The following is a 13,564-nucleotide window of genomic DNA, read 5'->3' as shown; positions in this document are numbered from 1 at the left end:
CTTAGATAATTAGGGAGATGGACATAAAAAATATAAGTGACTAAGCACATTTCGTAGAGGAATGGTGACAAAATACATCATAGACCTTCTGAGTGCCTATGAGACATTTTGAAGGAGATGGGAAAATACAGGACGGTGTAGGCATCTAGATAAGTAGATAGATCTGAGCTGGAAATATAGATTGCTACTTGAAGCCAAGGGAATGAAGCAGATTGGCCAAAAAGAATATGTAAGTTATAAAGACAAGATGCTTCTCAGAATGATACCTTTTAATGGGTTGATAAAGGAATGGAAACCTACAAAGGATAGAAAGGAGTGACCATAGAAGTAGGAGAACTGGGAGAATGCCCCCACTATAGCAGTGTTTCAAAAGCTTGGAAGGGGGCAGTAGTGGCAAATGCTGCCAAGGCTCAACAAGAAAAGGATCGGAAAGTATCTGTTGGATTTAGTGGCATGGAAGTCTTCAGTGACCTTCAAGAGAATTGTGGGGTCTGCTACATTGCAGTGGATGAGGAATAAATGGAAGTGAAGAACTGAGGATGGCAAGTATAGGGAACTCTTTCAAGATATTTTGATCAAAAAGGACATATGAAAGGCAATAGCTAGAGAGGGAGATGAGTTTTTTGTCTCTTAGGACAGGAGAAACATAATGTAATGAGTATATTTAAATATGACAGAAAGGGACTATTAGAAACAGACACAAGACTCTAGAAAGAAAGGATAATTAACTAAGCAAGGTTCCTATGAAGGCAGATGAGGATGGGATTCAGAGCATAAGTGGTGGGATTAGATTAGACAGGAGGTAGGACTCCTCTTCCATTGAAATGAAGAAAGGAGGAAAGGATGAGTCCAAATGCAGACAGGCATGTAGATGTGATGGACGAGGTTGGAGATTTTCCAAACTAATGCCATTTTGTTTTGTTTGGATTGGTTTTTGTAAAGTAAAAAGCAAAATTGTCTGTTGTGTTCTGATAATGCAGAGGAATGTTGGGGAGAAGGAAAAGATTTGGAGGAAGAGGAAAAAGTCTGGAATAGTAATTGTGGAGAACAGAAGACAGTGCTGATAAGGGAAACAGAGGGATCTCCATGCAGGGTTGAGGGCCAGTTAAAGCTGGTGACCATGAATTTTAAAGGTGCCCTCCGCTTGGTTCTACAATGTTTCTGTAATGGTGGCTAGCAGGTAGGACCCAGCTACAGAAAAGGCAAGTAATTGAGTTCATCCAGGATAAGGAGCTTTTATCAGGCTCATTTCCCAAAAGGACAGTGGAGAAAGATAATTTAAGACATGGACCAGAAAGTGGTTTGAAGAGATGAACCACAGATTTGAACTAGACAGGGTGGCTGACAGAGAGGGGTAGCTTCAGACAGGTTGGTAACTTAGGAGTTAAGTTATCTTAACTGAGGAAGAATGCTACAGAGAGGGCTCTTCATTTTGCCCCATTCCCCCTTGCTCTATCAGATGCCCAGTTCCATCTGGTGTCGAGGCTTTAACTTCCTGAGTGTTGATGGCTACAAATTGTGTGTCTGAAACCCTTACATGGCACCTGCACCCCATATATATATATATGTATATATGTATGTATACATATATACATATATATTATATTATATATGTATACATATACATATATATTATATTATATATGTATACATATACATATGCATATATATATATATCTCCAGCTACTTGCTGATCATATCCACTTAGACATACTACAAATACCTCCAACTGCACTTGACTAAAGTTAAATTTCTCATTCATGATTTTTCTCTAGTTAAGGTCAGCATCATCTGCCCAAGCCAGAAAATAGAAGTTATCCCAGATTCTTCTTTCCCACCCCCACAACTTCCTGACACACATCAAATCCAAAAGTGATTTTACCACCACTCCTCACTTCAAACTTTAGCTTTTGGTGGCCATTAATGAGTAGTTCATTATCAGTACTAATTCATGCTGAATTAGTAGTAGTTAGCAGCCTCCTAGAGGAAGTGAGGTCTAGCATATTACTAGAAGAGAATAAATATTCAGTAGGGATTTTTTTCTTTCCACATTTTGTTACTTAAGATTCTGACCTCCTATGAAGTTTATTTTATTTGTATTAATCTAATAAACATCAGAAGTTTATGTAATAGAAGTTTATACTGCAACTTTATATTATCAGATTATATCATAACTATGACTAATTCTGTAATTACATAGCAAATACTTAGAACTACATAATAATTTCTGCATGATGAAAGAAAACATTGCTAATTTGAACTCTTTTAGGTAGAGCAGATTGTCCATATTATGCTAAAACGGAACTTGTGGCAGACTATTTACAAAAGAATCTTCCTGATTTTCGGATACATAAAATCACACAACGTCCTGAGGTTTGGGAGGTAAGAAGCCTTTATAGTTTGTTGAACTCACTCATGCACAAAATGTGTTTTAATTTGATTAAATATTAACTGGTGTATTAGATTGGCTTCTAGTAATGACTGTTCATGTGCTAGTGATATTTGAATACTAGTAAAACAAGTCCCTACTTACCAGTCTCAAAATAATATTTATTTTTTTTTTCCTAATACCTAGTAGAACAAATGAGACCCTAATCAATAAGTAGAATAAGTTTGACTGCACCCCCTGAAGCATCCAGGTAGCTTACATTGCACTTGTTAACTTTTCATTCTCCTTGGTATTGATTTCCAATGACTTATTTGGGATACCCTTCTTTAGGACTGTTTCCCCAGAAACAGACTTTGAGATGTAGATTTTGGTGAAGGGGCTTTACTGGGAAGTGGTCTTGGGAACAGCATCCTGAAACGGAATGAGGGCGGCGGGATTGGGTAAAGGGAGAAGTTGAACTTTGACATAGCTGCAACAGAGGGCTCAGCAGATCCCACAGTGAACTCTTGATGGCCTTTCAGAATTATTCCAAACTGAGGCAAGGTAGCTGAGCTTTTATGCTCCCTCCTCAACCAGCCATAGGATATCAGCTGCCCCTGGGAAGGAACTTAACCTTAGGCAAGGCAATTTGCTTTGGCTGAAGTCAATTCCTAGAGAGAGAATGGAGTCAGACTTTAAGTTATCAACCTCTAATACACCAGGTGCCTGGGAGGGTAAGTGCCTCATTTGTGAAGGGGGAACCTGGAGTGTACGTGACAGCACTGGCTACAGTCCACCTGTTGTGCCTTTTGGATCCACATGCTCCCTATAATCAGTTCACACCATCTTGGAACAGCTCCTCCAGGATTCTGGTTGCCATCTTTCCCTGGGTAAACTTGATAAGAGAAAGGATAGTCAAATGAACTATAGTCTCCACCGCTCATAGTTTCAGGGCCAAACTGACACTCATCCCCTCTTTTCTCTCCCTCTCTTCTCTACCACCCATTATAGATTTCCCTCACTCTCTGCTGGTCTGGTCTTCAGCTAAGTTATCTCATCTGCTGGATTGGTAGTGCTTCTGTCACAATAAATGTTCTCTGGTTGGCACTGTCCACTGGCCTCTATTATTTCAGGATTTTATCATCTCAATTGCCAGGGAGTTCAAGTGTGTAGCAGCATGTCCTTTAACAGCCTTGGCTACAATCATATGAAAAAATGCTCAGCGTTACAGGTTATTAGAGAAATGCAAATCAAAACCACAACGAGATTCCATCTCATACCGGTCACAATGACTATTATTTAAAAGTCAAAAAATAACAGATGCTGGCGAGGTTGTGGAGAAAAAGGAACACTTATACGCTATTGGTGGAAGCATAGAAAGATAGAAATAACATTCAACCCAGAAATCCCATTACTGTGTATATATCCCCAAAAATATAAATCATTCTTTTATAAAGACACATGCACACATATGTTCATTGCAACACTAGTCACAATAGCAAAGACATGGAATCAACCTAAATGCCTATCAATGATAGACTGGAGAAAGAAAATGTGGTACATATACATCATGAAATACTACACAGCCATGAAAAGGAATGAGATTATGTCCTTTGCAGGGACATGGATGGAGCTGGAGATCATTATCCTTAGCAAAGTAATACAGGAACAGAAAACCAAATACCACCTATTCTCACTTAGAAGTGGGGGCTAAATGATAAGAACACGTGGACACAGGGAGGGAAACAACACACACTGGGGCCTATTGGAGGGTGGAGGGTGGGAGGAGGGAGAGGATCACGAGAAATAACTAATGGGCACTAGGCTGAATACCTGGGTGATGAAATAATTTGTGAAACAAACCCCCATGACACAAATTTACCTATGTAACAAAACTGCACTTGTACCCCTGAACTTAAAATAGAAGTTTAAAAAAAGAAAAAAAAAAACAGCCAGCCTTGGCCTAGAACAGACAGCCACACTGGGCTCCTCAGTGACACCAGGAACCCTCTCACCAGTGCATTCCTTATCACTTAGGTGCATGTCGTATCCTCCAGTCCCTTCCAGAGAACATGGTTGAATGGTGGGCTTTCTGGCCTTCCATAGTACCACGTTCACTAGTCTTTTTTTTTTTTTTTTTTTTTTTTTTGAGATGGAGTTTCGCCCTTGTCGCCCAGGCTAGAGTGCAATGGTGCAATCTCAGCTCACTGCAACCTCCGCCTCCCAGGTTCAAGCAATTCTCCTGCCTCAGCCTCCTGAGTAGCTGGGATTATAGGCACCCATCACCACGCCCGGCTAAATTTTGTATTTTTAGTAGAGATGGAGTTTCACCATGTTGACCAGGCTTGTCTCGAACTCCTGACCTCAGATGTTCCCCCCGCCTCGGCCTCCCAAAGTGCTGGGATGACAGGCGTGAGCCACCACACCTGGCATCACTAGTCTTTTGATCCATTCTTCTACTGTCTTCCACGAAGTCTGGCATTTCTATTTTATTTAATTACTTTCTCCAAGTTTCTAAGAGCCAGTCTGGCAACATGTTGTCCCTGTCTTCTGAGGTCCTTGCCAGGGTATACACTCTTGAATTGCAGAAAAGTGATTCATACTAATAAATTCTCCCTTGTCTAACTTCATGTTCCACTCTTGATTCAGCACTGTAAGGGTCCAGTCCCGTACGTGCCCTCGCAGCTCCTGCTGGGACATTAACATGCTTTGCAGGGTGCAGAAGGTTTTTTTGGGGTAATGTCTCTTTCCTTCATGGGCCCAGTACTTCACTGGTCTGGCTATGCTGTGGCTAGAGGGACCATGTTGGAATCCTCATAGCAGCACTGTTTGCTTTAAGTGAGATAAAGGCAGGCAGACCTTCAATATCAGCAAGGAAATTAGTTTCCAGGATTTTATTGGTAAGGTGGCCTCATTACCCATGCCTCCAATGACATGGTTTTTAAGACTGCTGCCATGTACTTTGCTGATAAAAATGTTTCTGTTTGACTCTACTCAGATCTTGTCGTTGGAAGGCCTAGCCTATATAAATCAGATAATGATAATTTAAATTTTTTCTGATAAATATTATCGGAAATCTCCAAATAACTTTTAGCTTATTAATTTAGTCTGAACTACATAAACCACACTCACAGATTTTTAAAAAAGTATCAAATTTTATATGCCCCTAAGACTGGAAATATTGCATGTGTAAAAGAATAAGGGCAAAACTAGTTGAATGTTTTAAAAAATCAGTTGAGTTGGAACATGTGACCTCTCTTTAAGCTAAACACTTGGATTCCAGGTCTCCTCAGCAAAAAGAGCAACTTTCAGTACCTTTATTTGGTCAATTAATTTGAAGAATATGCTTTCTTATCTAATTAATCTGTTACTAACATCACTATTTTCTATATATACATTTTACTCCTTAAAGATATCTAAATTATATTATGTGTATGTAGTGACATTAAAAGCAACCTAGTATTTTAAGGTTTGAATTCTAAAGTATTAAATTGAATTCCCAGGCAGATTTAATATATGACTTCGCTTGGAATATCATTCAACAGGATTGGCTAAAAGATGTGTGTGAAAAGAATAAGTGGAGTCACAAGAATTCCCCTATCATCTGGAGAGAGCTGTTGGATCGTGGAGGAAAGGGTTTGCTTTTGGGAGGATATAATGAGTTCCTGGAGCATGCCCAGGTATATAAGTTAAGTTATCTGTTCTAACAGTGATAATTCTCTTACATTATTTTATTTTTCAAATATCTTGCTTTCTGAGACATTCTCTCATGTCTCTTTTTATCGTATTTTGACTTTAAACAAAAACTTTCCATTATAGCCAATTTCAACTAGTTATCTATTCTCTGATATTGACTTTTTCTCTCCTAATATTTAGCTTTACTATGATGTCACCTCTAGCATGACGACTGAGCTGATGATGGTAATTGCTCAAGAGAACCTGGAGGCACATATAGAAGAAGAGCAGGAGGAAGAAGCCCTGAAAACTTGCATCAACCCCTTGCAGGTCTGGATCACCAGGTGGGACAGTCAAATCCCAGGATTCATGAGATTTACTTTTTATATTTAGAAAGGACAATGAGATGGGATTAATTTCATGATGGAAGAATACCTGAATGTCAGGTTTGAAATTTGTGTGTATGTATACTTATACGTATACACATATACATATGCCTGTGTGTGTGTGTGTGTTTGTATCCTCCATATAACTCATAAATGAGTTTTATGTTTTACAGACACAAACACAGACACTTGGTCTAAAAACAACTTCTATAGCATGGCTGCTTTGCAGAAGCTCACCCTCTCTGACTGTTGCTCTCTCCCTCTTTCCCACTTACTAGAGCTTTCTTTGGCTTTTCTCTATGCACCCACTCCCTCTCTGTAACCCCACTCCCCTCGCCTTGCTCCCTTTTGCTTTTCTCCTCCTCATGTGTGCTCCACTTTGCTCCCAGTCTGGGCACACGCAGTCTTTGTTGTCATACTCTCTCTCTTTCTTTCTCTGCACTGTCTCTCTGTCTCTTTTGCTCTCTCTCTCCCTCCCCTTCTCCTTTCCTCACCCCTCAGTTTGTCTTTTGCATTTTCCTGCTTATACGTGCGTGTGTTTCCTAATATATACTCATTTTTAAAATTGTTATTATGAAATATTTTAAATACAGAAAGGAATTGAGAATGATGTAATAAACATCCATGATCCTGTCACCCAGATTTAATAACTATCACATCTTCTTTAGATGTTTCAAAGGATTTAATCAGTACAGATACTGTTGAAACCCCCATTATACACCTCCCCAAACCCACTGTGAATACCAGAAATGCCCGGATGCGTTTCTGAACTTCCCGTGGTGGGCATTACAGTTCACAGCTGATAGTCACAGCTGTAGACAACTGCAGAATTGTGGCTACAGATACACCTTACATAGCCTATGTTGATCCCGCCATCTTTATAAGGGTTTTTCTGTGTAAGAATTTGGAAAAGATAGCCCTTTCCAAAAAAAAAAAAAAAAAGTCATTATTGTGTAGATGAGGTTGTATTTTTTAAAAAAGAGCTATGGCTAACTGAAACTTACATCTTTATCTTTTTAGGAGGAAATATAAATACGTAATTACAGTAATATAATAGTTTTTTTATTTTGATTTCTGCATAGGTGGAATTCTGTTTTCTTTGAAAAACCTAATAAACAGGTATATTTCTTATTTGGGGACTGATTTCAGATGGCCAGAGCAAGGGATTGGTAGTGAGAAGTTTTTGTTCTACATTTGACTTCTAGCCTTAGAATGTCAGTGCAGCTATGTGTGTGCTTATTTAAAAATTAAACCACCCTATTGATGCACATGCAGAAATATCTATTAAGAATAAAGGCTTAAAAGGGACAAAGGATGTAACTATTCACAATGCGGCTTTGCATTTTTATCAGTGCCTCTGCTCCTGCCTGCTACAACCTAATTCCCATATTGACGAGTGGCGAAGTGTTTGGGATGCATACAGAAATTAGCATAACTCTATTTGACAACAAGCAGGCGGAAGAATATCTCAAAAGCCTTGTGGTGGAGACCCAAGACCTGGCGTCTCCCGTCCTGCGTAGTGTCTCCATCTGCACGAAGGTGGAGGAGGCCTTCCGCCAGGCCCACGTCATTGTGGTGCTGGACGACAGCACCGACAAGGAGGTGTTCACTCTGGAGGACTGCCTCCGAAGCAGGGTGCCTCTCTGCAGGCTCTACGGGTACCTGATAGAGAAAAATGCTCACGAGTCCGTCAGAGTCATCGTGGGCGGGAGAACCTTTGTAAACCTGAAGACAGTTTTACTCATGAGATATGCCCCACGCATTGCACACAACATTATTGCTGTGGCGCTGGGGGTGGAAGGTGAAGCGAAAGCCGTACTGGCCAGAAAACTGAAGACAGCTCCTTCATGTGAGTGAATGTCTCTTTATGTTTTTGTTTTTATTTTGAAACAACATGATTTCAAAGCAGCTGGGAAAAACACTGTCCCCTCTAGGAACATTCTGAGTATCTGGAATAGGAAGTATAAAACAGACATAAAGAACTTATTGTGTGATTTGACTACTGTGCAAACATTTTTTTTTTTTTACTGGCTTTTGTGTCTGGCTTTTTCCATCATTATAAAAATCAATAAATATTTAATAAGATACAATTTATATTATTCAGGTAATAATATGACACATCGTATTCCATTTTTCCCATGATAATAGTCAATTAAGGTAACCAGTGTTTTTAAAAAAATCAAAGCTATGTGCAAGTGGCTCTGCCCTACTTCCCACCTGTATGACCTTGAGCCGTCATTTAGTCTTTCGGTGCGTCAGTTTCCTCATCTGTAATATGAGGACGTTAAAAGTGCCTGTCTCCTAGAATTGATGTGGGGATTCAGTGAGATGTATTCCTAAAGTGCTAAGAAGAGTGTATGGCACATAATAAACATTTCCAAGGATGTTAAGCTTATCAATAGGATTATGATATCTGATCAGTTTCTGCTCCTATTAATCTTTGAATGGTAAGTATCAGAATCATATGAAGATGAGAAGATGGGACTAGATCAGAAAATGGATTGTTGTATTTGAAAAGGGAGATAATATTGGACATATTTTAGCTACTTTTGCCCTTAGATGGAGCAGGTGCAACAGTGTCCATTGAGAAGGGAAGGAGATGACAGGCATTCTCTCAAGCAAAATTGGAAAGACAATGAAATGTGAGCCTAGAATGTTCCCAGTCAGGACAATTAGGCGTCAGTGAACCCCTAACATTATAGCCAGAGCTGTATTTTCTTTTTTGTTACAATGACACTGTAAATCATAATTTCCGGTATTCTTGCATACATATCTTTAGTATTTTATCCCCACAGTCACTACAACACTCAACCAAATTGATGCTAAAATTATTCAGAAGGAAATGAAAACTTTTTTCTATTTTATCTCTGTCATCAACCTTATAATTATATGTGTAGACAGTGATTTATCACAGAAAGTCTATGATACACTACTGAAAAGTATCAAGAAGAATCTAAAACAAGGTGTATGTGTGGGTGGGGTGTGGGGTTGAGGGGGATTGGGGGCTTTTAGCCAGAAAGCTGCTGTCTTGTGGGTCTGCTGGTGCCATGTCTCTAAGCTCCACTCTAGTCAAATCCAATAAGCATGTGAGAAGCAGAAAAAAGAAAAATGGAGGAAAGTTGGTAAAAGGAAAAAGGCATTAGAAGGACAGAGTCCAAGTAGAATTGTCAGTGAGGCAGAAAGGAGACAGCCAGCAATGACCAAAGTTGAGCAAAACATCATGAAAGAGAAAAACCACCAAGGAAATGATTCAGGGATTATTCTAGATGCCAAGAGGGTGGCAAACCTTTTCAGAAAAGCAAGATTCATGATAACCCCTAAGTTCAGTTCATAAATCACTATTTATCAGACCATGTGTATTGGCTCGTCAGGACTCCTTCTGTTCCAAAAAAGTCAACTCAAAGTGACTGAAGTCATCTGGTACCATGGCTCACGCCTGTAATTCCAGCTACTTGGGAGGCTGAGGCAGGAGGATCACTTGAGCCCAGGAGTTTGAGGCTGCAAGTGAGCCATGAGGCTGCAGTGAGCCTGGCCAACAGAGCAAAACCTTGACTCAAAAAAATACAAAAAGTGATTGAAGTCAGGTAGAGAACTTTTTTACCCACATAACTGAAAACCACAGGAGGTAGTTCTTATTTCAGACATAGCTGGATGCTGGGGCTCAAACAGTGGTGCCAGGACATACCTGTGCTCTCTCTGATGGCCTATCCCTCTGCTCTGCTCTCTGTTTTGGTCTCCTTCTCAGTTCAGCCTTAAAAGGTGGCAGAATGGTCACTGGCATCCCAGACTCACATGCTTGTAGTTTACGTACCCCAGGAGAATGAGGGCTTTCTTTCCCAATTGTTTGTGCAAAAAAGGAGTACAAACTCATCGTCCAGGCTTGGACCACATGCCCATCTCTAAATCAATCATAATGGCCAGGGGCAGGGGTTGGGTGGGTGGAATCTGCATCTAATGCCTATAGGTGGACCTAAGGCGTGAGGACAGTCCCACCCAACAGATAGGGACTGACACTGGAGAAGGAGTAGTTATTCAAAGAAAAATCAGGATGCTCTTAATGAAAAAAAAAAAAAAAAGAAGAAGAAGGAGGGGGAATTCATGCCAAGAGGGAAGAAAGCAGATGTCCACTATCATTTTCTGTAGCATAATTTAGGATGTTTAGAGCTATCAAGGACCTCAAAGCTGATAAGAAAAATGAAACCCAGCATGATTAAAAGCCTTCTTTAGGATGTAGGAAGGAAGCCTACCATATGCTTACCGGGCCGAAGAATTATTTTCCCCATGTGGGATCCTATGAGCTCCAAACCCTGACTCCCACCCTCCCCTCCCTCCTGCAACGTGCAGCTGAGGGACCCGGGAGCACATCACTAACTCCCCTGAGAATTGGGTGGTGGAGGGGGAACTAGCTATTCCTACTGCATGAATCATACTGATGGGGGCGGGAATCTCACAGGACAAAAGTAGACAGTGACGGTGGGCTACCGAAAATCTGTTTCCCGCTCTCTTCTGCTAGCCTCTCTCTACTATAGAGGCTCAAACAATCATCCCTTTTCTTAGCTTCATTGCAACTAGGAGTGTTTGAGTGATATAGTCTATTTGGGGTCCCCTGGGAAGAATATTTCACTTTTTGAAAAGAGAAAAGGCAAAAGAGGAAGCTTCTACCCCATCCTTTTCCCTATTGCTTGCCCTTGAACACAACTGTGTTAGGGTAATACTTGAACACAACTGTGTGAGAGAGGGTGATAGTTGGAGCTGCTGCAGCCATTTTATGATCATGAGGGGAAGGCCAAGAGAATCACATCTCTGAGCTGCTGAACCAGCACATGTCACTGCCTACCATGAATTACCTGAGAAAAGTAGTCCTTCTAGTTAAGACAAGTCAGTAGGATGTTCTGTTAGTTGAAGACAAAAGCAATCTTATACAGGAGAAGAGGGAAGAAGTTAATCTCCACAGTAAGGAGTGGTGTGGACTTAAAAGTGATTAAGTTTTTAGGCAAATAAATAAGTTAAATAAGTAAATAAAGTTATTTATTTAAAGTTTTCATACAACATTCCTAGACAATTAACAATGATAAAATCATATTGAATGGCAATGCCTATTTCTCTCTAACCACTATGGTCTTATTTTACTTCTTAGTGTGTATCACTTTGTATAATAGTTGTTTTCTCATCCACTTCCCACCACCCCTAGAATGTTGTAAGGATTTAGGCTGATTTGTTTTCTTCTAAACCTAGTACCTAGAGGTGTCTCACACATAGAATAGAATTCATAACTATTTGTTGACTAAGATGTTGCCCAGGGTCCTCTTACAATATCCTGATTTTGCCAGAGATGAAACCCATCAGAAAGTTAAATGATTTGCCCTAATTTCTGTTCTAGTCTAGAACAAGAACTCCTTGTGAAAAACCAAAGCATATTAAAAAGTCCTTTCTCCCTCACCTCTCTTGACCTCTCACTCACTCTCTCTCCACCTCTCTCTCTCTCAATGGCAAGCAAAGTCAGGACAAACACCAGTGAAATAATTTTCAGTAGCAGTTTCTTTCAAGGAACATTTCATTATTTCTTTAATTTAATTATACACCATACCATTCATAGAACATTATTAGGGACTGCCAAACTATGACAGTTAGGGAGGTGATCCACACAATTTGCACAATTTTAGGAATCATAAACTTAGATTCATTTTGTAGCAAAAGGACCAATCCTAAAACAAACATGCATGCAAACAAAAAATAGGCTTCAGGTAATTTTTTATATTAATATACATTATTATTATTTTTCTAAACTTTCTATTCTTCACAGACATTAAAGACGTGATCATTTGGGGTAACATCAGTGGAAATAATTACGTTGATCTGAGAAAAACAAGGGTGTACAGATATGAGAGTGCCATTTGGGGACCTCTTCATTATTCCCGCCCTGTTTTAAACTTGATTTTTGACAGGTACAGTATATTTTTAAGTGAAGCATACTGACAATGTTAAAATAAATGTTTAATGGTTGTGATCTTTTAAATCATCTTATAAATCTTTGTACAAAAATAACTTGCATTATTCACACTCATATTTGTTCATGCTGTCTACTGAAGAAACAGAAAATTCCACAGAATATCAACTAGGTAAGTGATTTGATTTTGAAATTATGAATTTTTATATTTCAGATCCTTCAGTAGCTCATATATTCAAGTAAGGTTATCTCTAAAGCAAGCATGTGTAAGGGAATCTTACTTCGTGTAAAGACAGAGCTATCTATCCAGGTTGAAATTAATTGAAACGTTTTCAAGAAAGGAATTAAGATGATGAGCAGGCACAGGCCAGGCTGGGCATTCTGTGGCAGGAGGCCGCAGCAAGAGGTGGTGAGGAACACAGTCCTAGGACCAAGCCACCCAGGCTGGGATTCTTACTTAGCCACTTAGTAGCTGTGTGACTTTAGAGAAGCTGCTTAGCCTCTCTGTAACTCAGTTTTTCATCTGCAAAGTAGAAATGGTAACATGATAAGGGTCCTCCCTATAGGGTCTTGGGGAAGATGAAATGGATTACTCCCAATAAAGGACTTAGAGCTGTGTCTGTACAATAAGCACTAGCAATTATGATGAGGCAGAGGAGAAGCAGGAAGGAGTACCTCTGAAGCATTTTTTCTAAACTTTGCAGCACTTTCCCAGTTGCAGCATTTTCTTTCCATTGCCCCTTGCTTTCCTTTTCTTCCTCAGACCATAGGAGCTTCACCCCTGCCTAGGGATGATGTGTCCCGAGTTCACTGTTTTGAAGCATGATTCCTCTGCATTTGCTGCGTGGGCAGGACCAGTGTTGCATAGAGCTGTGTCGTGCAGGGTTAGCAGAAGCTAACCAGCTGGACTATTCTCTGAATTTAGACTTCAGATCATAAAAACACAATTATTTTCCTAATTCTCAATGTGAATCCAGCTTGAGCACCCCAATCCAAAAATCAGAAATCTGAAATGCACCAAAAACTGAAACTTTTTGAGCACCAACATGATGCCACAAGTGGAAAATTCTACATTCGGCACCTTTGCTTTCTGATGGTTTAATTTACACAATCTTTGCTTTGTGCACAAAATTATTAAATATGTTGCATAAAATTACCTTCAGGCTATGTGTATAAGGTGTATGTGAA

At 39.8% G+C, this 13,564-nt stretch overlaps 1 protein-coding gene across 5 annotated transcripts in view; it reads left to right on the top strand.

The window, feature by feature from the left end:
- The window catches only part of MDH1B (malate dehydrogenase 1B), a 40,821-nt gene that overhangs the window by 2,387 nt on the left and 24,870 nt on the right, over positions 1–13,564 (top strand). For 3 of the 5 annotated variants that reach the window (XM_054478875.1, XM_054478872.1, XM_054478877.1), the window contains exons 2-6: positions 2,270–2,382; positions 5,872–6,048; positions 6,245–6,387; positions 7,782–8,278; positions 12,233–12,374. In XM_054478875.1, coding sequence (XP_054334850.1) covers positions 2,270–2,382; positions 5,872–6,048; positions 6,245–6,387; positions 7,782–8,278; positions 12,233–12,374 — 1,072 coding nt within the window. The remainder of the gene's footprint in view (positions 1–2,269; positions 2,383–5,871; positions 6,049–6,244; positions 6,388–7,781; positions 8,279–12,232; positions 12,375–13,564) is intronic. The other 2 variants (XM_054478876.2, XM_054478874.2) reach the window with 1 other exon arrangement.

Source organism: Pongo pygmaeus, chromosome 11, assembly GCF_028885625.2.
Source record: "Pongo pygmaeus isolate AG05252 chromosome 11, NHGRI_mPonPyg2-v2.0_pri, whole genome shotgun sequence".
Classification (NCBI taxonomy): Eukaryota; Metazoa; Chordata; class Mammalia; order Primates; family Hominidae; genus Pongo; species Pongo pygmaeus.
Note: the sequence above shows the minus strand (reverse complement) of the source record. Positions and strands in the feature narration are given on the sequence as shown.